This window comes from Crocodylus porosus, unplaced genomic scaffold, assembly GCF_001723895.1.
Source record: "Crocodylus porosus isolate Cpor-Errol unplaced genomic scaffold, CroPor_comp1, whole genome shotgun sequence".
Lineage (NCBI taxonomy): Eukaryota > Metazoa > Chordata > Crocodylia > Crocodylidae > Crocodylus > Crocodylus porosus.
In genome coordinates this window covers 223844656-223868712 of record NW_017728886.1, presented here as the reverse complement: position 1 = coordinate 223868712, position 24057 = coordinate 223844656, and the positions used below count along the sequence as shown (strand labels likewise).

At 46.4% G+C, this 24057-nt stretch overlaps 1 protein-coding gene across 1 annotated transcript in view; it reads right to left on the bottom strand.

Moving 5' to 3' along the window:
• Positions 1-9149, bottom strand: part of LOC109316488 (carbonic anhydrase 3-like) — a 28165-nt gene extending 19016 nt beyond the window's left edge. Inside the window, exon 1 of the mRNA XM_019544659.1 lies at positions 8931-9149. Coding sequence (XP_019400204.1) covers positions 8931-9149 — 219 coding nt within the window. The remainder of the gene's footprint in view (positions 1-8930) is intronic.
• Between the last annotated feature and the right edge of the window lie 14908 nt (positions 9150-24057).

Sequence of the window (24057 nt, the reverse complement as noted above, 5' to 3'; positions counted from 1 at the left end):
GCGGTGGGGCCGGGCGGGGGTGGGGGCGGGTCCCGAGCCCGCCCGCTTCAAATGGGCGCAGGTGTCGCCGCCAGGGCGTCTCCGCGCGCGGGCCCGAGCGAGCTGCAGTCTGTGCCGGGGGCGGATAGTCCGCGCTCGCCCGGCGGCGGGGCTGCTTCCCCTCATGTTCCTGTGCTTTACCGTGTGGAGGGTTGTGGATACGGGAGGTGGGTCCTGGCAAGTCGGGCCGCTCTGCCAGGAGACCCCAGAGAGAAACAAACTAAAGGAGATTCATTGCTCCCTACTCCCAGCACAAATCTGGGTGTGAAATCGGTCCCAGCACAGCCGCTCGGCAGGGCTCGCCGGTGCACGCTCGAGTGCAGAGTCCCGCAGCCACAGCACTGCTTCCGAGGAGGAGGATTGTGGTTAAGCTGCAAACCCCTCCCGGGCACCAGCCAGTTGTCAACACCCCACAGACCAAAATTCCTGGCTGTCAGACTAGATGCATTTGCAGGTTTGATTTGGATCAGTTCATTCCTAGTTCAATAAGCAGAGCTGTGTGCCTAAAGCTCTGAGTATCCTTGCTAGTGCACCCTGGACACCCAGAGCCTGAACTGCAGCCACCATTCAGGGAATGAACCTCACTGCTTGGTCTGTGAAAGTAACACATCCCCCTCTTCTCGTATGGTAGTGAAACGGGGCACAACTGAGGGCTAACTGGCTAAATGTGTCCAGATCTCGCACAGGTGATCCAGGAAGGCAGAGGCAACAACCAAGCATGATGGAGGGTTCCATTTGCTGACTTTAAATTGGTTTTGCAATTAAGAGTGTGATTAGAAGTGGCTATGAGCAAGGCTTTTAAAGGTGAGTAGTGCAGCCAGCACTCATTCTCTTCAACAGACTCACTTTCCTTGCTGAGGAGCCTCTACTCAACTCCCAATGTAATTTCAGGCCACTCTGAGGTGCAGTTGATATACACATTACTGCAAGATAGCTGCAGGAGAGGTGCCATGAACAACATAGAGATCTTTACATGACCATCATTGACCTGTCTAAGGCCTTTGATTCAATCAGCAGAGAGGCTCTATGGTCTATCCTAATGAATTTAGATGCCCACCAAAATTTGTTACTATCATCAGACTTCTTCACAATTACATGACAGCAATTATCTTAAGCAATGGCTCAGAAACAGACCTCTTCATTATTAGAACCAGAGTCAAACAAGGATGTGTGATTGCACCAACACTGTTTTCCATATGTATTGCAGCTATTTCTCCACTTGGAGACAGCATCCAGGATTGCATGGACAACAATTTCTTCAACATAAAGTTGCATTCCAAATCCAAAATAACCAATACCTCCATTACTGATCTTCAGTATGCTGATAATTGCATTGCATGTGCCCACTCAATTGAAGTGCTCCAGGGCACTCTTGGTAGCTTCTGTGAAGCATATGAAGTGTCTAGACCCACTGCCAACTTCATGATATTTTCCCAACCCACCCCAAACCATCCAGCAGCTGCTCCACGTATTTCAATTAGAGGGTGATCCCAATATTTCCACTACTTTCTTAAAAATAAACAGATGACAATAGTCAGACTACATAAAATCTGCCAGGGCTGCCTTTAGACATCTTTGAAATCATGTCTCTGGATGATCATGACATCAGGACTGAAAACAACTTCTCATCTACCAGGCTGTTTTCATTCTTGCCCTGTGATCTAGCTGTGATATTTGGACAGTATATCAGAAACACTTGAAAGCCTTGGAATGTTACCACCAGCAGCTCTTTGACAAATCCTCCAAATCAATTAGAAGGACAGGTGGACCAACTCCAGCACTCTTGCTCAAGAAGACACCACCAGCATTGAAGCCATGCTTACACAGCAGCAGCTTTATTGGATAGCATATGTCCTAATGTTGCCTAACAACTGGCTCCCAAAACAGGTCCTGTACTTTTAACTCACCAGTGGTCACTGCCCTAGAGGAAAGCCAATCCAAAGAAATGTAATATCAACATTAGTACCTGGGAGACTCAAAAACTGAATTGTCCCCAGTGGCACCATGAGAAACAACAAAGCATCCATCTCTCACTATGGAGGCAGATAGATGAGAGGCAAAGGAAAAAGCAATGACCCAACATCACCAGGATCTACTCCTTCCTGCCAGAACTGTTTGCCATGTCTGCAGCCGAACATGCAGATCTTAGATCAACCTTGTCGGTCACCTACAGACTCACTGATAACCAGGGATCCTGGTTTTCTCTGATAAAAAAATCCCAAATTTTTGCATTAAAAAAGTAACCCAAAGTCACATTTTTCTGTGATTAAAATGTGTGTGTGTGGATATATATATATATCCACATACATATACACACACACATTTTTTATATATATATATATATATATATATACACACACACACACACACACATATATAGTGGTGTTTCATTTTGATCACACAAAAATGTGGATTTTGGATTACTTTTTTAAATCTGAATATTGGGGATTTTTTTTAATCAGAGAAAACCAGGATCCCTGATGGTAATTTCCTTATTTACTGGAAGATTGCCATTCTCATATTGAGGGACTGCTGACGTGGTGCATCCAGCTCTATGTATGACTTTGTCTGGAAGCTTGTACTGGTGCAGCACCCTTTATTTACCCATTACTTCATATTAGCACTCTGTAATCTCCCCTGATTGTTCACTGGCTTCAAGTAACAATTTTAATAGTTTTTATCAATAGAGCTATAGCTAAATGGTCTTCAAATCTGTCTACCTGGGAGGCCCCTCTTTCTCCATGCAGCACAGTTGTCATTCACAGAGACACCTGGGTTTGGAGTCTAATTCAGCTTAAATGGGATGGAGCTTTCTCCAAGGGGACCCTAATTTCCTTACTTCTTATGGTACAAAACAGCCCAAATCCGTTGACCTTAAGGGCATCTAGTAACTCCTTTGTCTCAGGTATTTGGAAGGGAAGCAGCAGAGGAAGAATGCTCTCCTGTGGGAGTGTTTATTGAGCTGGTTTACATGTATGGTGCATGTCTTTGGGAAGCTGTGCTAAGTATACTGGCTTGTAAATTTGCATTTGAAATATGCTTTAGCTGATGTTGTATTTAATTGATGTCTAGTGCTATTTGGCAGATGCTTTTTATTAGTACAGGTTTCTGTCCATGTATGTGGGTTTTTTATAGGAGAATTCGCTTTTATGCAATGAGCATATTTAGACCCATAATTCATTATATGCAAGATAAATTCACTTTTATGCGATCAGTGTAGATGCCCCTCCATCCAATCAGGTAAGTCTGTGGTGAGGAGGGGAATGGGCCATGGCCCCACTCACCCCAACCCCGGCTGAAGTGGCCCTGGGAGCAGCTGACACCAGCTGCTTGCACCAGGGCATGGCACACCCCAGGTGAGTGGGGACGAGTGAAGCACCATGCAGCCCAGAGGCTGCAGGCAGCTGGTGCCAGCCACTCCCAGGGCCACTGCAGCCAGGGCTGGGGTGAGTACTGCTCTGTTCCCTCTGCTTTGCTGCCTTGTGCAGCCCCAGGAGCAGCACTTCTCCCTCTGCACCTTCTCTAGTCTCAGCCTCATTCCCTCCCTCCCTCCCTCCCTCATGGCTATGGAAACCTATTTGTTACACTGCAAAGTGGGTTCGCTTTATGTGAATTTGATGCATGTGCCATTCTCCAGGAATGCAAGTACAGCATAAAACGAGGGAAGCCTGTACTTACAAATCTTAATACAAAAACCCAAACATTTTTAATCGCAGACACTGACAGCAGATGCATGGTATGCTTATCTATAAGCCCCTGGGAAAAAAATCTTCCCAAAATATTTGGCTCAGTCATGTTCTCTGGAAGAAAGTTCTATAGCTTGATCGGTCCTCATGTTGAAAAGTGTTCCATCCTGCTTTAAATGTATTACTTCTTACTGTCAACTGCCCTACTGTTTTTATATGATGGAATTATTAACAGTATAAAAAGGGATTAAAAAGATACCATAGAAAAGACATTGCACACAGGTTCTACATCATTTTTCTTTTGGACAAAGGTACTTTCCATTAGGTATATTTGTATGTCTAAGAATTAGTGAAGATTGTGCATATTTTTGAAAATAGAAATATCCCCAGTAGAAAACAGATTAGTAGGATAAATGTCAAAACATATTTTACAGGAAGTTAAGAACACTACATGATGAATTAGAAATCTGCCTTAAAGACTCTTTCAGACAGAACGGTTCAAACACAGAAAAAGCAAATGCTTCACAAAATAAGCAATTTTTCCACAGTTCAGTGCAAGACAAAATTGACTTTGATATACACTACTTAAGAGGCTGTTCCAAGCATAAGGAGTGTCAAGACAAGGAATTTGGAGTAAGGCAGAGAGACAAAAAGTGTTGATTTTTCAGAGCACTGAAAAACTAAGGGACTTGAATTCTTGAGTCACTTTTGTGGATGTAGGGCTGCTAGGTGACTTTAGAGATATATTATCTGTATTCAAGTATGTAAAAAGGTAGGCAGAATATTCAGAATCATTTAAGCAGGTTATAAACCTAACTGCCATTGATAAGTTAATAGGGCTTGGATGCCTAACCTGATCAGGCAGTTTTGTAACCAGCAGTTAGGTGTCTATCTTTGCCATTAGGCTCTTTGAACATCTGGCATTTAGGCACTTCTGAAGATGTGAGAATGGTAGGAGAGTAGATCTGCGACTATGAAGACCAATGGTTAAACATCCTGTGTGGTTAGTGGTAACATGGGCTTTGGGTACACGGTTGCTCTAGCCTATAGAACAGTGATTCTCAAGTTTTTTAGGTTCAAGGTACGCCTTGTTAGACTCAAGGCACCCGTCTTAGTTTTCACTGGTTATTTGACTATGGAAAAAATAAGAGCCAGTTTTCTGTTGCGGTGAGCTCAGAAAGCTCACAAGAGGTAATGTGTTTTCAATACTATTTGAAATCTCTGTGTTTATCTTGTGAATCATGTTTGCACCCCTAAAAATGCTAACTTTGCATGGTAGCCACAACACCCTTGACAGGATCTCAAGGCACCTCAAAGTACCGTGGCACTGCTACACAGCCTTTGGTGGGTGTGCTCATGTTTCACACCCTACTGTCATATAGTAGGATTCCATTCCTGTCAGCCCTTGCATAGTTCCCCTGCACGAGTCCCTTTATTTGGACATTGCTCGGGGACCAGAATTAGCATTAAGTCACTGATTGAGTAGCAGACTAACATGTCTATATTTTGCCTCCCGTAGTGATTTAAAATGCATCATAAATATACAGTCCCTTTACAGAAACATGGAAGAGAAGACCCCTAATTCAGGAACCTGCAGTCTAATTTAGATGACAATGGTAATACAAGAAGAAAAAGGACAGACTTGGCCATGAGATCAAAGCCTGAAGGTTGTATTTCCTTCTCATACATGTTGTTGTTTAGATACTATAGTTCAGCAAGATATTTCCCTCATGTAAGACTAGTCACTATCAGTAAGAGAGCTGGATTAGAACTGGTGAGACAATAATGGGTAGCTCATCCTCGTTTGGCCAGCCTGAACAAGACACAGGGGAAGCACTTATATAGCTATAGATATAGACTATTATAATACAATTTAGCACAACATAATTATGGAAATCATTTTCCCAGCCAGATCTGTGCTTACATCTCTATCAAAATAAGCAAATGCATATGTGTAAAAGATACTTTTAATACTCTGCGCTATTCACCTTTCTCACAGAGATAAGAACAACTGCTCAGACCATTCAGTCTCTGGCTACAGAAACTTCCCACATCAGTGTTTGATTGAGAACACAAGAGGCTATGAAGATGTTATTCAGCTTATCTGGAGGGTCAAATTGCAGTCTGTGAAGGTTTATAACATGGAACAGTGTTACTCATCCCAGTATCCTGCTTAGATTATGTGCAAGCAATGACCTAGGAATCCTTATATTATTTTCCATAGTCCTTTTGCTAAAAATGCATGATACCTTAATTTCATATGTTCTACACTGTTATAGTCCTCTGCTAAGAATTTGTATTGGCTTGGTGATGCCTTTAATGACACTATTATACAAGAAATATCTACTGTTAGCACCATCAGACTAGACAGATCTGCTCATGATAGGAGTTTCCTTTATGTTCCCTTAGCCAAACAAAATCAAGAAAAATTGGGCATTGATTGAAATAAAACCTCACTATTGAGAAAAGAGAAATAAAATTTCAAAAGGGAATCACAAGAACAACTGTATCCTCTTATACAGGGATGTAAAATATATAGTCTGTGCAAAGTGTCATCTGGCTCCTAGATGAGAAGAGATTTGGGGCCAGGATGAGCAATGGAGACATTAACCCCTGCAGATCCCTGAGTGAACACTGGTTCAAGCACCTACAGTAACGAATGTTGCCACTGCTCAGCTCACCCCACCGCCGCTGGTGGGTCTGAATCTGACCCAAGAGGAGCCCTGTGGTCTGGATCTCACCTGCTGAGGCAAAAAATTTTGACCCCCCTGCTCTAATACGTTTAGCTGGTATCATATAACTTCATTTGTTTTTTAGCCCATCTTTATAAAACTGATAACTGTTGCAATTTAATTAGTAAATCACAGCGATACTAATACCTTAGAAGTGAGTTCTTCCTCACCTACTGAGAAACAGAAATGTTTATGAGATCATCAAGTTCTATCTGAGCCCACAACTTTCAGTTATCATAAAGACAGCTTTAGCAGTCTGGTATATTGTGGACTTAAAGGGATATTTAAATTATTTCAGATACAAAAATAACATGTTCTAGAAATAAAGCAGAACTTTGATTTTAAGGGAAAAATACTTTTTACTCTTTCAAACCAACTCTTACGGACATCTTGTTTCATTTTATTTCTTAATATCCTTTGTTATAAATATCTGTCACCACAGGAAAACCCTCCGCCGAGGTCTCACACGCCCTTGCCCTACTAGGAACCCTAAATATTTAGTTTCCCTCTTCCCCAAGGCACACTTCTTTGGGTTTGCTGTTAGTCCTACTAGCCTGAGTTCCATTAAGATGGCTCTTAACGCCTTCACGTGTTGTTCCCAGGACTCTGCATATATCACAATGTCATCAATATATGTCGATGTGTAACCTTGTTGCGGAGCAAGCACCCAATCAATTAGTCTCTGAAAGGTGGCCGCCACTCCATTAAGTCCAAATGGCATTCTTTTAAATTCAGAAAGACCCCATGGGGTACCAAAGGCGGTCTTGGGTTGGTCTTCGGTTCTCAAGGGCACCTGCCAGTAGCCTTTTGATAGATCTATCATGGACATGAACCATGCCTGGCCTATACGTTCCACTAACTCGCTTACTTGCGGCATGGGGAATGCATTGAATTGAGTCAGGGCGTTTAACTTGCAAAAATCTATGCATAGTCGCAAGGTTCCATCGGGTTTCGGCACTGCTAGCAATGGACTACACCATGGGCTACATGATGGAGTGATAATCCCTTGGACTAACATCTTTCCTATTTCTTCTTTGATCGGTTGATACCTACGGTATGGGATCCTTTGCCATTTCTCCCGCACCTAATGACCCTCTTGGGTAACAATTTTATGTTCAATCCCTATCATTTTCCCTGGGCTATCAGTGAAAATATCCTCAAACTTTTGGACCAATCTCCATAATTGTTCCTGCTGCCCTTCCTCAAGTTGACTCCCCATGGGGACCCCCTCTAAGTCCCCTGCTTTACTAGGATTTTCCCCCACTGGGCACCCAAATTCCTCCAACTCGGGGTCAGGGGAGATCAGTAGGCCCTCAGGTTCATGCCATTCCTTGAGCAGATTTATGTGATAAATCTGTCTCTCTCTCCTGTGTCCAGGACAGGATGCCTGGTAATCTACTGGCCCCATTCTCCTTAGCACCTTGAAAGGTCCTTGCCAACAGGTGAGAAACCTGCTTATAGAGCTGGGCAACAATACTAACACTGTTTGCCCCACTTTTAGCTCCCTCTTTTTGGCCGGCCCATCGTACCTTTCCCTTTGCTTATTTTGGGCCAATCCCAAATTCTCCCAGCTGGAGGCGTTCCTTTAAATCTTTCACATAATCCGAGGCTACCCTTCCTGTCTCTGGGTCCATTTCCCAGCCTTCCCTCACAATATCCAATAAGCTCCTGGGACAGTGTCCATACATTAACTGGAACGGCAAACACCTTAATGATGCTTGTGGGGCATCTCTTATTGCAAACAACAAAGGTGGCACCAGCAGGTTCCACTTCCTTGGCTCTAGCTGGGCACATCTACACAACATCCCCTTGAGGGTACCATTAAAGTGTTCAACTAGGTTGTTCGTTTGTGGATGGTACACCGCTGTCTTTAAATGATGGATCTGCAGAACTTTACACACTGAACTCAGCACAATTGACATAAAATTGGATCCTTAGTCAGTAATGATCTCTTTTGGAATACCGTCCCTTGCCACCCATTTCATGAGTTCCTCTGCCACTCTTGGTCCTGTCACGGCTCGCAATGGGATAGCCTCCGGGAACTTTTGGTGTAATCTATTAACACTAAAATAAACTGGTGTCCCGCTGCGCTCCGGGGTAAGGGACCTAACTATATCTAAGGCAACCCTGGCGAAGGGTTCTCTGACTACTGGCGTAGGCTGCAAGGGCACCTTGAGGGGTTTATAATTGCTCACCTTTTGACATATGTCACAGACTCGACAGAATCCTTCTATCTCCTCATACATATGGGGCCAGAAACACCATCTAGCTAGGTGGCTTTAGTCTTAGTCTTACCAAGGTGTCCCCCCAGTGGGTTCCGATGAGCTAAATGCAGGAGTTGTACTCTACAGGGTCTGGGTATAATTAACTGGACAACCTCCTCCCCTTCGGCTTTACCCCTCCTAATCCTATACATCAACCCATTATGTACCTCACACTGTGGCACTGGCTTACTTTGATTGGGGTGTGTTACCTGTTGGTCTTGTTTCCCCTGGTTGGCCTCCTGCAACGCCCAAAGTTCCTCATCATTCTCCTGGGCTTCTTGGAATTGACTGCTACTGGCAAGACTTTCTACATCCAGTTCCTCATCTCTTCCTACATCGGCCCCTACTAGTCCCTCTTTAGTGTCCTCGGGGCTGCGGAGTGAGGCTATTATTTCGTAAATTTCTGGCCAGTCCCTACCCAATATCATGGGGTATAAAATTTCTTCCTCTAACCCCACTGGGATCCTTCTGCTAATCCCCTTCACCTGTAAGTGTAATAATCATCTTTCCTAATAGGCTTTTTGTTTGTGGAGGCAAACCATTTTCACACCGGCATACCTTGGTGTTTGTTTCTATGATATCAGTGACGGTCGGACAATGGATTGAGCACATCCAGTATTGACTACGGCTTGTACCAACCGGACTTCCACCCACACGGTCACCTGCAGTAAGGGTTGTACTTTCACTACTAAGCTGCCCCTATGCTGCAATCCATCATCTCCATTTCATGTCCTTCTCTAGATCCTGCTCAAAGGTCAGTGTGTTCTACTTTGACTTCTCTTGACCTTGGAGTCACCCATGGGCTTCGGGAACACTCTTAAGGTATATGGCCCCACCTACCGCAATTAAAACAGAACGGCCTGGCTGGGCTTCCTTTCTGGGTTTCTCTGCCCTCTCTCTCGCCTTTTCAGTCTGCCTCCCACATATAGCTCGCTCCTCATGTGCCTCGATCCTGATGGGTCTCTCCTTGAGCCATGTTGAAGTCTTCTGCCAGTTGTAGGGCTTCACATGAAGACTTAGGGCAGTGGCACCTTACCCATCTCTGGGTGCCCTCTTCGAAGTCTGTTATAAACTGTTCTAACAGTATTTGGTCACATATGTCTTCTTTGGTAGCTGTTTTGGGTTTAAGCCACTTATTTAAGAGGTCTGTCAAATTTTGCCACAAAAGTCAAGGTACCCTTTCTTCCCTTCTCTTTCTGCCTCTAAATGCTTGGCGGTGCCTCTCTGGCATTATGTTAAGTCTTTTTAATATTTCTCCTTTTACTTTTTGTAATCCTGGGCATCTAGCCAGGTCATGGCCCTGTAGGCCGCCTGGGCCTGTCTGATCAAGAGGACTCCCAATTGTCCTGCCCATCTAGCCTTCTCCAAACCAGCCGCTATTGCCACCCTCTCAAATACTTCTAAGAACGCTTCTGGGTCATCCTCTTTGGTCATTTTGGGCAACTTAATGTCCAAGGGAGTCCTTTGTGTCCTTACCTGCTGTTGTATCAGGTGCTCCTCTATAGCCGTGTGCCTTGTGGCCTGCTGTTGTTGCTGCTGCAGTACCTGTGCTTTCAGATTTAAAGTCTGTTGCAGGGTGTCCAGCCCTGCCAATATTGGTTGGTGCTCCATCCTGCACCCTTCTAGGAGTCCGCTGCTGAATTCCTAGCCAATGCACCACTGTCAAGTGGCCAACTGGGTAGTTTACCCTCCCAAGCGCCCTTGCGATCTTTTCCTTTGTTTTTTCCTCCTGCTGAGAACTATACACACATATAGATAGCTGATCTAGATGCGTGTTTTCATAGGACCTCTACCTGCTGGCTGAAATGAGGGACGAGTCTTAGACAGAGATCCACACACCCATGCTCTTGTCTGCCACATCTCTGGTGTTTATAGGAAGATGTTCAGTACCTGAATGGGTAGTTCCATCTAGTCATCACCCACAATCCTATGATGCTGAGGGCTCGACCACCCCTACACCCTTGCCCGGTCCACTGGTTGTCTAGGTGTCCTCAGGTTTGTTTTCAGCTGCCGGGTTCCTCCCCAGGGCCTTTACCTTAACAAAAAAATGAAAGGAACCCATGCCTCCTGTCCTGGAGGATTGTGGCCCAGCTTTTGGCAATAAACAAAGAAACAAAATGTCAGTGCAACTACTTTCTCTTTCCCCTGTGCATGTCCATAGGATCGCGCCTCTTGCGCCTTCTATTGGGGTCATCATGGTACCCTCATCTCACTGAGGTCATCATTTATCATTTTTCGTTGTACCCCTTTTAGGGTCAGTACGGTACCAGGCTTTAATGGTGCCCCTCTATTAGTCTTTATGGTACCTTTTTCTCCATCAGGCTCTGCTGGCTGCTGAGGAGATCTCCAGCAGTTCCTGACCCTCGCAGTGCACCGTACCTTCCTCTAGAGCTTCTCCGGGGAGTTCCCTCTCTGTAGGAGCCTCCTGCCAGCCCTCCACATGGCTCTCACAGATTCCTCCAGCATTGTTTGACCCAGCTTCTTCGCTTCCAGTCCTGCAGTCTCTCCTCCTGCCTGTTCCGGGCTCCTCTTTATGCTGTGGTTTGAGTTCCCAGCTCCTCCCCTCCAGAAACACCTGGGTATGAAGAGTTTCAGCTGGGTCCTTTGGGGCTGTGGGTCTAAGGTAGCTGCTTCTGGCTTTGACACGGGCTCTCACCCTCTCATACAGACATGTGTGGACATTTGGTTCTCAGGGGACAAGGTGCACCGCTGCCACCTTTCCCTGGGGAACATTTGTGCCAGCAGCAAACTGGCCCAGGTGAGCTAGGGAAGGCTGGGGCCAGCATTGAGCTGGCTTCAACAACCTTACCTGGGGACTTGGGGAGGGGGGACGACCCTTGGGGCTGCAGCAATTGTAATTCTCCTGTGCAGAGTCTGGGCAGCAGCACAGCTCTGGGACGCTTGGCTCCACTTTTCAGCAGCGTGCACTGGCTTAGTGTGTGTTGCCCTGTTTTTTTTTTCCTGAAGGTTTTTTTGACCCCTGGATATGTCTCCCATAAAATTCTCATTAACAAGAAAAGGAAATACAGACTAAAGGAAAGTACCATAAGGTAAAAAACTGGTTGGATCACCATGCTCAGCAAATAGTCATCAGTGGCTGAATGTCTAACTGGGAGGAGGTATCAAGTAGAGTTCCCCAAAGATCTGTCCTTGGTCTGGTATTATTTAATATATTCATTAATGAATTGGACAATGGAATTGAATCCATGCTTAGCAAATTTGCAGATGACACCAAGTTGGATGGAGTTGCAGACACTCTGAGGGGTTGTGCTAAGATCTAGAATGATCTGGATAGGCTGGGAAAATGGTCTGAAATCAACCAGATGAAATTCAGCAAGGACAAGTGTGAAGGTCCTGCACTTGAGATGAAATAATTGTGTGCACAAAAAAAAAGACTGGGGAATGACTGGCTAGGTTTCAGTACTGCAGAAAAGGGGTTACACTGGACCAAAAGCTGAATATGAGCCAACAGTGCACTCTTGTTGCAAAAAAAGACAACAGTATACTGGATTGTATTAACAGGAGTGTCACTTGCTGTGATGGGACCCTGAGTTGGTCAAGGTCATGGGGGTAGAAACTCCCCATGAAGTGTGTTACTCAATTTCAGGACAGCTAAATCTGGGGATAAAAACAAAAACACAACTTTAATCATTAGGGAAAACACGACAACAGAACTGTGGAAGACAGAACCCTAAATTTGTCCCCAGCCAGAGATACATGGGCAGAAGCCCGTTGTGCCCCCATTGAGCCCAGGGACCCCCAGGACTCCCCAGTGGGACCCCAAGGACTCCCCAGTGGGACCTGCAGTGCAGCCAGAGGTAGATGGGGCCCACAGCTGGGAGGGAGGGACTCCAACCCAGACAGCTGTGGGGCAGGTGAGTCAGAGCCAAGTAGGGACACCCCCCCCCGAGTCTTACTTGGTCCAGCCCCCAGGGAGCCATGTGACCAGTCCTGCCCAGCATGTGAGACAGAAGGGGGGGGCACTCACCTGTCCCCTTCTTCCATGAGGCAGGGACCCCCCAGCCCCTATAGTGGCACAGCGCCATCGGCGAGCGCTTCTGCACATTCACACAGTTTAAAAAGGGCCTGCTGATGGCAAAGCTATGGTTTGTCCCCAACTCTGGCAAGGGACAACCCAAGCGGGGCTTCTCTGCCCTGAGTGGGAGTTAGCGCAGGAGGGTGAGCAGGAGGGCCCGAGGCTCTGCCCGTGCACTCTGGGAAGGCTAGTCCCATCAGTAGCCAGCCTTCCAGTGGCACAATGTGGATGGGCACACATTGCACCCCGAGGGTCTTCTTGGAATTTGTGGCCTTCCCATCTGGCACCTCAGAGACTTTCACCCACATGGAACCCATAGTTCTGGGCTCCACACAGACGGAGCCCCTGACTCTCAGCTGTGGGGGCTGCCTGGCACATTTCCAGGCATGTCAGACCAGGAGCATGGCCTTCTCCCTTTGTGAGGTTTGCTCCACTTTGGAGTCTGTGGGATGCCAGATAGAGGAGCTCCAGGCCACAGTCCAAAGACTGCATGCCATCAGGGATCCAAGCAGGAGATAGACTCCTACTGCCAGGCCCTACACCCGCTGGAGGTGGAAGGTAGACCAAGGTCACCTTCTGGGACAAGGGAGGACTTGGGGATCTCCCATACTGTCCAGCCAGGGGGTTGGACCAAGGTGGTCAAGGGGCCCAAGGCCCACTGCACCACGCTCCCCTCCCTTCTGGGGCTGTGCAACAGGTACAAACCTCTTGCAGCCCCAGTAGAGCCTGAAGAGATACTAGCTCCTGCAGGCAAGGGAGGATCACCCACCCCTACTCTCCCTAAGATGAAACGCAGAGTGGTCATTGTGGGAGACTCCCTCCTGAGTGGTACTGAAGGGGCAATCTGCCACCCCACCTCCCTAGGTCAGGAGGTCTGCTATTTCCTGGGGGCCCGCATCTGGGACATGGCAGAGAGGATCCCAAAGATTATCCGGCCCTCTGACCACTACCCTATGCTCCTTAGCCATGTGGGCACGAATGACATAGCTCAGAGCAAACCCAGCTGGGTCATGAGAGATTACAGGGCTCTGGAAGTGGGACTTAGGGGGTTGGGGGTGCAGGTGGTTTTTTCCTCACTCCTCTGAGTTGTGGGTCATGGGCTGAGGAGGGAGAGATGGGTCGAGGTAGTCAGCCAAAGACTGCAGCGCTGGTATCATCATGAAGGCTTTGGCTTCGACAATCACAGTCCTCTCTTTGGTGAGAGAGGCAATGGTCTGCTGGGGAGAGAGAGCCTCCACCTCACTCTGCTGGGGAGGAGGCTCTTCTCAGCCAGACTGGCTGACCTGGTCGACTGGGATTTAAGCCTGCTGGGGGTTGGGGGAATTACCACCACTGCAAACCCACTGGGCAACCTTTGTAAATTCAGCAGGCTAAGGCACTTAAGGAAACCCACCACTACCTTAGCTCCGGAATGATCTGTGGGGAAGCCAAGGGCCCCCAAAGGGACACTTGCCTGCCAGTACACCAATGCCAGGAGCTTGGGGAATAAACAGGAGGAACTGGTCCTCCTGCTAAACAAGAATGACTACAACATCATAGGGATAACAGAGACCTGGTGGAACTCCACCTTAGATTGCGCCACAGGTATAGATGGCTATCCCCTGTACAGGCAAGATCGTGCAAATAACAGGGGTGAAAGTGTAGCTCCCTATGTCAAGAGAGCTACATGTCCCTGCAAATTGACATTGATACCCAGGAAGGACGACTGTAGTCTCTCTGGGTTAAAATACATGGGGAAAGTGGTGCAGGGGACATTATGGCAGGAGTCTACTACAGACCTCCTAACCAGAAACAAGAGCTGGACCAGGAATTCACCAGGGAACTAACTGAGACTAGATGCTCTCAGTGCATGGTTGTCATGGGAGACTTTAACTATCTGGACATCTCATGGAATGAACACTTGGCTAAATCTGATTGCTCGTAAAACTTCCTCACATGCATGGATGAACTCTACCTGGCTCAAGAAGTCTATGGGCCAACAAGAGGCAAAACATTGCTGGACCTGGTACTGGCCAAAGGGGATGACCTAGTCAGTGACCTAAGAGTCGATGGAAAGCTGGGTGGCAGCGACCATGAGCTGATTACCTTTACTATCCATCACAAAGCTGGCAAGTCAGACAGCAATACAGGAGTCCTCAACTTCAGGAAAGCTGACTTTGACAAGCTCAGGAGGCTCATTGTCAAAGCTCTAAGGGACCACAACTTGACAGGGAGAGGAGTCCAAGAGGACTGGTTGCTCCTCAAGGGAGTGTTCCTGACAGGACAAGGGATGGCCATCACATCTCAGAGGAAGGGTAGCAAAAGGGCACAGCAACCCCCTTGGCTCAGCAGGGAAATTGAGGACCTCCCATGCCTCAAAAGAGAGACTTATAAAGGATGGAAGGCTGGAATTACCACCAAGGAGGAGGACTCAGTACTGGTCCATACTGTGAGAAAGAGAAAGAGTCACAGGGCTCCAAAGCACAAGGGCTAAACAAAGGCTCAGCGACCCCAGGTCCACAGCCCCAAAAATCCTGGCAGAAATCTCCCTTACCCAGGTGTTTCTGGAGAGGAGGGGCAGGGAGCTCCAATGTCGATATAAAGAAGAGCCCAGAACAGACAAGAGTGGGGAGCGCAGAACCGGAAGGAAGAGGAGGAGGAGGAGCGAGCCGACACACGCTGCATGGAACCTTGAGAGCAGCGTGGAGAGCTGGTAGGAGACTCTTGCAGAGAGTAAGCCCCACTGAGGGAACTTAGAGCAAAGACTACTGACCCAGTGTGGCTCAAAACTGTTTGTTTCCATGCCAGGAGCTGGTGGAGCCCGACAGAGTTTTGTACCATAGTATCCCTAATAGAGGGGCACTATAGATGTTGTGGTACCATAAAGCACATAAAAGTGGCACATGCCAAAATGGTGTCACAGATGGACCTAATGTGCTAAAGGGAATCATGGCAACCTCAACAAGAGGCTCAGAGAGAGCCACCAAAGAGGGGAAAGGGGCAGAAAAGAGGGACTGACCTCACAAAAGTCAATTTGGTTTGCTGTTGGCTAAAAGCAGCTGGAACAATAACCCAGGCCAGGAGTGCCTGTTTTGTTTTCTTGTTTTCCTGGGGGTTTTTTGATTGGAACTGAGGTCACACTGAAAGACCAACTGGCTGATCAGAACCCAGTGGAATGGGCGAGGGTGTAGGGATGGCGGAGCCCTCAGGAACATAGGACATTTGTTGGACGACGGTGAGACTACTAATGGGACTACACGTACAGGTACTGAACCAACTCCTTTAACATCAAGTCGTGGCAGGTGAAACTTGGGCATGTAGATCTCCCATTAGAAATGGTCACCCTAGTCAGCCAGCAGGCAGTGTCTTACAGGTCTGCAAGTGACTGAAATATTTGACACATACCTGCAGGGAGCAAATCAGGAAAGCCAAGGCTGCAACCAAGCCCCATCTGGCTTCACACATCAAGGATAACAAAAAGTCCTTTTTCAGATATGTAGGGAGTCAGAAAAAAAGCAACGGTAACATTGGACCCCTGCTGAACCAAACAGGACAGCTGTTAACCGACACCCAGGAAAAGGCCAATCTGCTTAATGGGTACTTCACATCGGTCTTTCATCAGTCCAATGGGACTGCCCTGCCTAGCAAGATGTAGGACAGCCAGGGTGAGGGCGTATTTATACCCAGCATCGGTGTTGATCTAGTAAAGGATCACTTTGAGAGGCTGGACACCTTTAAGTCAGCTGGTCCTGACAGATTACACCCTAGAGTACTCAAATAGCTGGCAGGTGTCATAGCTCAACCATTGGCAAAAATATTCGAAAACTCAGGGCACTCAGATGAAGTACCTGAAGACTGGGAGAAGGCCAATGTGGTACCCGTCCTCAAGAAAGGGAGGAAAGTAGATCCCGGGAATTACAGGCCAGTCAGCTGGACCTCAATCCCCAGTAAGATTCTGGAGAAAATTATCAAGGAGACCCTTCTGGATAAGCTGGTTGAGGACAACATCCTGAGGGACAGTCCGCACGGATTCGTTGCAGGTAGGTCTTGCCTGACCAATCTCATCTCCTTCTATGACCAGATGACATATCATTTGGACAAGGGAGAAGAGATTGATGTCATATATCTGGACTTTAAAAAAGCCTTCCATCTGGTATCCCATGACCGCCTCATGGAAAAATTGGCCAACTGTGCCCTCGGCTATATCACAGTCCAGTGGCTGGGTAATTGGCTCCAAGGTTGGACACAGACAGTAGTGGTTGATGGTAGCAAGTCATTATGGCACTCTGTGACCAAAGGCATATCCCAAGGCTCTGTCCTTGGACCGGTTCTCTTTAACATCTTTATCAACAATGTGGACATTGGTGTCAGAAGCACACTGGCTAAGTTCGCTGATGACACTAAACTTTGGGGCATAGCGTCCACACCTGCAAACAGACTAGTGATCCAGGCTGACTTGGATAAACTTAGTAAGTGGGAGGACACAAACCTGATGAGGTTCAATACAGATAAATGTAAGGTACTTCACCTCAGGGAAAAAAAACCCACAGCATACTAATAGGCTTAGCAGTGTTACGCTTGCTAGCATCATGGCTGAAAGAGACTTGGGGGTCATGATCAACCACAAGACGAACATGACCCACCAATGTGATGTCCCAGCTGGTAAAGCAAACAAAACTCTGTCTTGCACCCATAGATGCTTCTCAAGTAAATCTCAGGATGTCATCCTCCCCCTGTACTTGGCCTTGGTGAGGCCACAGCTGGAGTACTGCATCCAATTCTGGGCTCCACAATTCAAGAAGGATGTCAAGAAACTTGAGAGAGTCCAGAGGAGAGCCTCACACATGATCAGAGGGCAGGAGAACAGGCCTTATGAAGAGAGGCTGAGAGCCATGGGACTCTTCAGTCTGGAAAAGCGCAGGCTCAGGGGGGACCTGGTGGCTGCTTATAAGTACATAAGGGGTGTACATTAGGATCTGAGAGAACTTCTGTTCACCAGAGCATCCCAGGGAAAAACAAGGACCAACAATCATAAATTCCTTCAAGACCATTCTAGGCTGGACATAAGAAAAAAATTCTTTACTGTCCGAGTCCCCAAGACCTGGAATAGACTCCCTCCAGAAGTGGTGCAGGCACCTACTCTGGATTAATTCAAGAAACTTTTGGATGTTTATCTTGCTGGGATTCTTTGACCCTAGCTGGCTTCTTGCCCCTGCAGGGCTGGACTTGATGATCTTTGACATCCCTTCCAGCCCTAACGTCTATGAAATCTATGAAATCTAAATAATGTTTAAAGCCTATTACCTCCTAACACTTTTCACTCTGCTTCTTTGCTCCAGCCTTTTCAGTTGCTGTCCTCACATGGCAGACTCCATCTGTCTCCACTCTCTGGGGCTTCACAGCAGCAGGCTTCCAAGGACTCCAGGGGTGCATCCAGATGAGCACGCATGTGTTGTATGTGGTGCTGCATACCACACATGCCACATATGCAGACATTCACCACACTGCTAATTTGCAGCACAGCAGGGTTTTTTTTGATACCAGGAGATCCCAGTGTCAAAAAAACCTGCACCTGAAAAAAGCGGCATGGCAAATGTAGATGTGGCGGCAAGCATACACCTCCTGAAACCAGAGCCTGGCTGGCTGGAGCCACATTCTGGCTACCACCCAGGATCCACGCTCTGGATCACCACCACTGGAGCCCTGGGAGTCCCCTAGGACCCCAGCTAAGGCTGTTGGGGCCAGCCCAGGTGGTGGCCCCAGCCTCCCCTACACCACCTAGGGCAACTTGCCATGTGCCAGGATGCGTGTGCACAATCTTTCCGTAGGGACAAGTAGCAACAGCACAACTACCTGATGCTGCTGTTTATCCCCAGGGAACTGCTGGTACACAGTTGTCTGGACACACTCCAACATGCTGCAGGCTGGTGGGCACTAACACAAGCATGAACCGGCACATGCATACTACAGCTTCCTGACTTGTATCCTCCCCACCTCAGACACACCAGCTTGTAGGAAGATCCAGAGTTCTCAGGTAAGGGATCCTTTCAGGGCCATCCAGAGGATGGAGTGCCACTAGCCAGGGCACACTCAGCCCCTCTGCATTCCAACCATTACCCCTGACAGAATAAAACTCATCCAAAGAAACCTTTTCAACATATACCATCCAAACAAACAATACAGCCACATAATCATCACACTTGTAAATGAAGGAACGGGATTCTTTACTCTATTCAGCACTGGTGAGGCCTTACCAAGAGTACTCTGTCCTGTTTTAGATCCCACATTTTGAAAAGGTTGTGGGCAGATTGGAAAGAGTCCAGGAGAGATCAACAAAAACATATTAGGGGCCTGGGATGCAAGACTGAGGCTGAAAGAATTAGCGTAATTTAGCCTGGACAAGAGAAGACTGAGGGGGGATTTGATAACAATCTTCAGATATCTGAAGGGCACTTAGAGAAAAGTTGGACGTGGGTTTGTCTTTGTGACTGTACTGGACAGGGCTAGAAGCAAAGGACTCAAGCTGCAGCCGAGGACATTTAGGTTGGAGATCAGGAGGAACATTATGAGTTATTGTTGGAAATAAAGCAGCACTTTTATTTTAAAGAAAAATACCTTTTACTCTTTCAAACCAAGAAAGTGTGGTCAAGCATTGGAACAGGCTATCTAGAGAAACTATGGAATCTCTATCCCTGGAATTTTTTCAAGAACAGGTTGGAAAGACATGTGTCTGGGATGGTTCAGTCAGGGATGTTCCTACCTTGAGCTGGAGTTAGATTAGGTAACATTGTGACGTCCCTTCCAATCCTATTTTTCTTTGATCCAATGTCCACATCTACTTTCTCTTGGGTGATAACATATTTGGCAGATGATAAAATTAAGTAACTCCAGTAAATCACTGAAATGTCCAAAGTTGAAGTTTTAAACATTCACAAGTTCAGTGCAACAATATGTTTGTTAACTATCTCAGGTGTTCCTATCCAACAAGGACCCTGAGATAGTAAAGGCATATTGTAAAAAGGCTGTTTTTGATCACTGTCAAATTACTTTAGAATTCCTGTGTGTTTGGATACATAAATCCCATCCTATAAGTGCCATAACACATTAGTGATAGTATCCTTGTAACTTGATAGGGTGAAATATTATTATACTCATCTCACAGATGTGCAACTTGGACACAAAGAGTTTAAGGATGGAATGTGCAGTAGGGACTGGGATGTCACTTAGGTCATTTTTGGAAATCCCACCCTAGGGAATTTTCCGAGGGATTCAAAAGAGAGAGGGAAAAGCAGTGAATACAATCCAGGTATTCTGAGTTCAAGTCAAGTGCCTTAACCAAAATGCCATGTGCCCCCCCCGTTAGTAACTTGACATGGTGGCACTACAATAGTTGGAGTTTAGTAGCAAGTTAAGATGCCTACACAGTTGGATGGGTAAAAAATTGGCTGATGGGGCGCACCCAGAAAGTAGTGGTGGATGGGTTGTACTCAACCTGGTGAGATGTGAGTAGTGGGGTACCCTAGGGCTCAGTCATCAGGCCTGCACCATTTAACATCTTCATCAGTGATTTGGACGAGGGGGTGGAAAGCACGCTGTCCAAGTTTGCTGATGACACTAAGATGTGGGATGAGGTGGACACACTTGAAAGGAGAGGCTGCAAATAGATTTAGACAGATTACAAAAGTGGGCAGATGAGAATAGGATGGGGTTCAATGGAGATAAATGCAGGGTGCTACACCTTGAGAGAAGGAATCCACAGCATACATACAGGCTGATGAGTTCCCCTCTTGAAAGCACAGAGGTGGAAAGGGATCTTGGAGTCATTATTGACTCCAAGATGAACATGAGCCGCCAATGCCAGACCACAGCCAGCAAGGCCAGCCATACCTTGTCATGCACCCAAAGATGCATCTCAAGCCAATCCAGAGAGGTGATACTCCCCCTCTATGCGACTTTGGTCAGGCTGCAGTTGGAGTACTGCATCCAGTACTGGGCACCACACTTCAAAAGAGTGTGCACCAACCTGGAGAGGGTTCAGAGGAGGGCCACCCACTTGGTGAGAGGGCAGCAGGACAGGCCCTATGAGGAGAGACTGAGGGATATGAACCTGTTCAGCCTCAGCAAGAGGAAGCTGAGGGGGGACCTGGTGGCTGCCTACAAACTCATCAAGGGAGATCAACAGCAAATAGGTAGAGCCCTTTTCTCCCCAGCACCACCTAAGGTGATGAGGAACAATGGTAATAAGCTGGTGGAGAATAGGTTTAGGTTAGAGATCAGAAGGCAGTTTTTTACAGTTAGGGTGGCCAAAATCTGGAACCAACTTCCTAGGGAAGTGGTCCTCGTCTCTACCTTGGGCAAATTCAAGAGGAGGTTGGATGATCACCTATCTGGGGTCTTGTGAACCCAGCATTCATTCCTGCCTGTGGTAGGGGGTCAGGCTAGATGATCTGTTCAGGCCCCTCCTGACTGTGACAGGGAACCCTAACCCTGTCATGAGGAAAAAGGTGCACCCCTATAAGGCCAGAACCTTCTGGGCACTGAGGGCTGGTGAGGAAGGGGTTAATTGCTGAACTGGGATGGCTAGTCAGCTGACTGGAAGAGGCAGGACTATAAAAACCCTGGGTGGAACGGCAGTAAGGAGGTCAACAGGGAAAGGGAAGCAGTCCCCCTGAGAGCTCCAGGAAGAAGCTTGGACAGCAGTACATGGCAGGAAGCCCCTGCAAGATGATAACTGGATCCACAACCAGGATGGTAGCCAGTGGTGCGGAGCCAAAACTCGAAGAGAGTTCACGTAAGCTGACCCGCTGCATTGACTGAGCACGTACAGTTATTTATTTTTTTTGTGAGTATTGAATAACACCGGTGGTTTGGGAGAGGCTATTGGGGGATGGAAGAGGCCTCATTTTCAGGACCTTCTACAGAGTGGGTACCCTGGTGCCAGTGAGGGCGCAGCCTTTGGGGGCACAGACCCCAGTGCCAGTGAGGGCGCAGCTTTTGGGGGACACAAACCCTGGTATTTGAAGTACTATTTTAAAAGTGACAGCTGAGGACTAGCACACCGGAGTGTGGCTGTGTTTTGTCTTTCTTTTTTCCTTTGGACTGACAGAGGCAGGTTGTGTTACACCTGGGTTTTGAACCCGAGACCCACTGGTTGTGGGTCTGGCTGCTATACCTTTGGGCCAGGGAGTGCCAGGCTTCATAAGGGAGCAGAAAAAGCTAGAGCCTCAGAGTCAAACCCTGTTTAATGGGCTCGGACAGGGAGGCCTGGCCAGAGAAAACAGGGGTCAAGCCATAATAGGCAAGACCCCAACATACCCAAAATAATAGGCAGTCTCCTTCTCAAAAAAAAAAATATTCCATCAAGATGTGGCAGGAGAGATTAGGGTGGGACTGAAGAATTACAGAGCAGGCCCCAAGGGTGCCCCACGTGAGGTGTAGATGACCAGAAAGATGGTGCCGGGGAGGGCGACCTGTCGCACTGACCCTAGCTATTATGAAATTATATAACTCCTTTATCTAACTTTTGCTAAACAGACAAAATGGAAAAGTGGAAATAGGAGAGAAAATGTGCAGAAAAAGTCAAACTGAACAAAGACATATTATAGCAGCATTGCTAGTAAATAAATCCAAGGAATGTTTGTGAGGTTGTCATCTGTAATTTCCCTTTCAGAAAGAATAATATTTTATGCATCATAATCTTTTTTTTATTTATTTATTTTATGTATATACCACTCTCCCTCAAAAAGGCTCTGAGGGACTTATAATAAAAGCAAGATAAATTATAGAAACATAAAATATTAAAATGAAGTAATTAAAGATCTCTTGCCAAAGTGTCCTGAACAATATCCCAGAACTTAACTTACCCACTAAATGCTGCTGTAACAAAGGGTCTAGGAGTCCAGAAGACGTCCAGGCTCAGGATCTGACAGGCTTCTGGGAGTAGGACATTCCAAAACTGAAAAGCAAATACTAAGGATAAGTTGGTACATTATTTTCCCAAACAAAGTTGATACAGAGATGGAACTTGCAAGAGGTGCCTCTCAGGTAACTTCAGGAACCATGATGGGACATAAGGTGGTTCCTTAGGTACATACTCCCTTTTTAGTTTAAGAGTCAGTTCAATAAAATATGACAAATAAATGACATGGTCTGCAAATTGTTTTATAAATGAATGTTACAAATATTGACTTTTAAAAAAGTTACTGGCAGACAGCTCAATTTTGTGCTCATATATGCAAATTAAAAACATCAAAAGGGGGAAAAATGCAAACACAGCAGATACTAAGCGGTTTTTTTCCTACAGTACTACATTCATCCATAAAGAGAAATACTGTCAGAGAAACATGCAAATCATGCACTCCTTTCCATTAACAAAAATAGATGGGGTGTAGCTTGGCTATACATGGCAATTTTTGCCTATGGGCTAGTTATGTGTACACATTCTTGTTTGAAACTAGTTTATGAAGAACAAATTACAGGATTTCAGTATATTTCAAGAACCTGTTGGAATAAACACTGCATAGAGCCTCCTCAGATGCCTAGCTAATAAGAAACTGTCCATTCACAAAGGGATTTTGCACATCATTTAATTGAAAGATCCAAGCAGAACAACCAGTGTTGATTAATATTGAATAAATGCACTTCCTGGTGGATTGACAGTCCATATGTAATTTTTTCTCCGCAGAGGTGTAATAGGTAAAATCCTGCTTGTCTTGCCCATGCAAGTTACTCAATGAAGCCAATGAGAACACGTTTTTGAGTAAGGTAAGCATGATTTGGAAGAATATAGATAGTGGCCAACATCTTAACTTTACCTAAATTATCTGTCAGTTAACTTCTGGGCTATAAACTAGAATATTACAAAGGCTGATTTAATTTAATTTACATTGTTTGCCATCATAGTCTCTGTGGTCAACATGGTATTTAAGAATGGCGGGTTTGCAGAGAAGACCTGGCCATACTACCTGATGCCAGCAACTAGAAGCATAAAAGTTAGTATGGTAGCTGTATGACTTCCAAGGATCCACTGACAATAAGGTGATTTTCTATGGTCAGCCAGACTGGCATTAAGGCTTTTTTGTATTGAAGATATAATGCTATAAAAATGTAAAATGAGCATAACATTCTTACATAGTAATACATAAATAATCCACCATTATTATTTCTTACTGTCAGAGCAAAATTTTGATTAGATGCTGCCAACACAGAAGATTGAGACTGACATGCATATTGGACTCTGTGAGTGGAAAGTTCCAAGGCTCACCCAGCCCTTGCCCCCTGGGTGACCTGCGAACCTGTCAATCATTGTTGACCTACTTTCC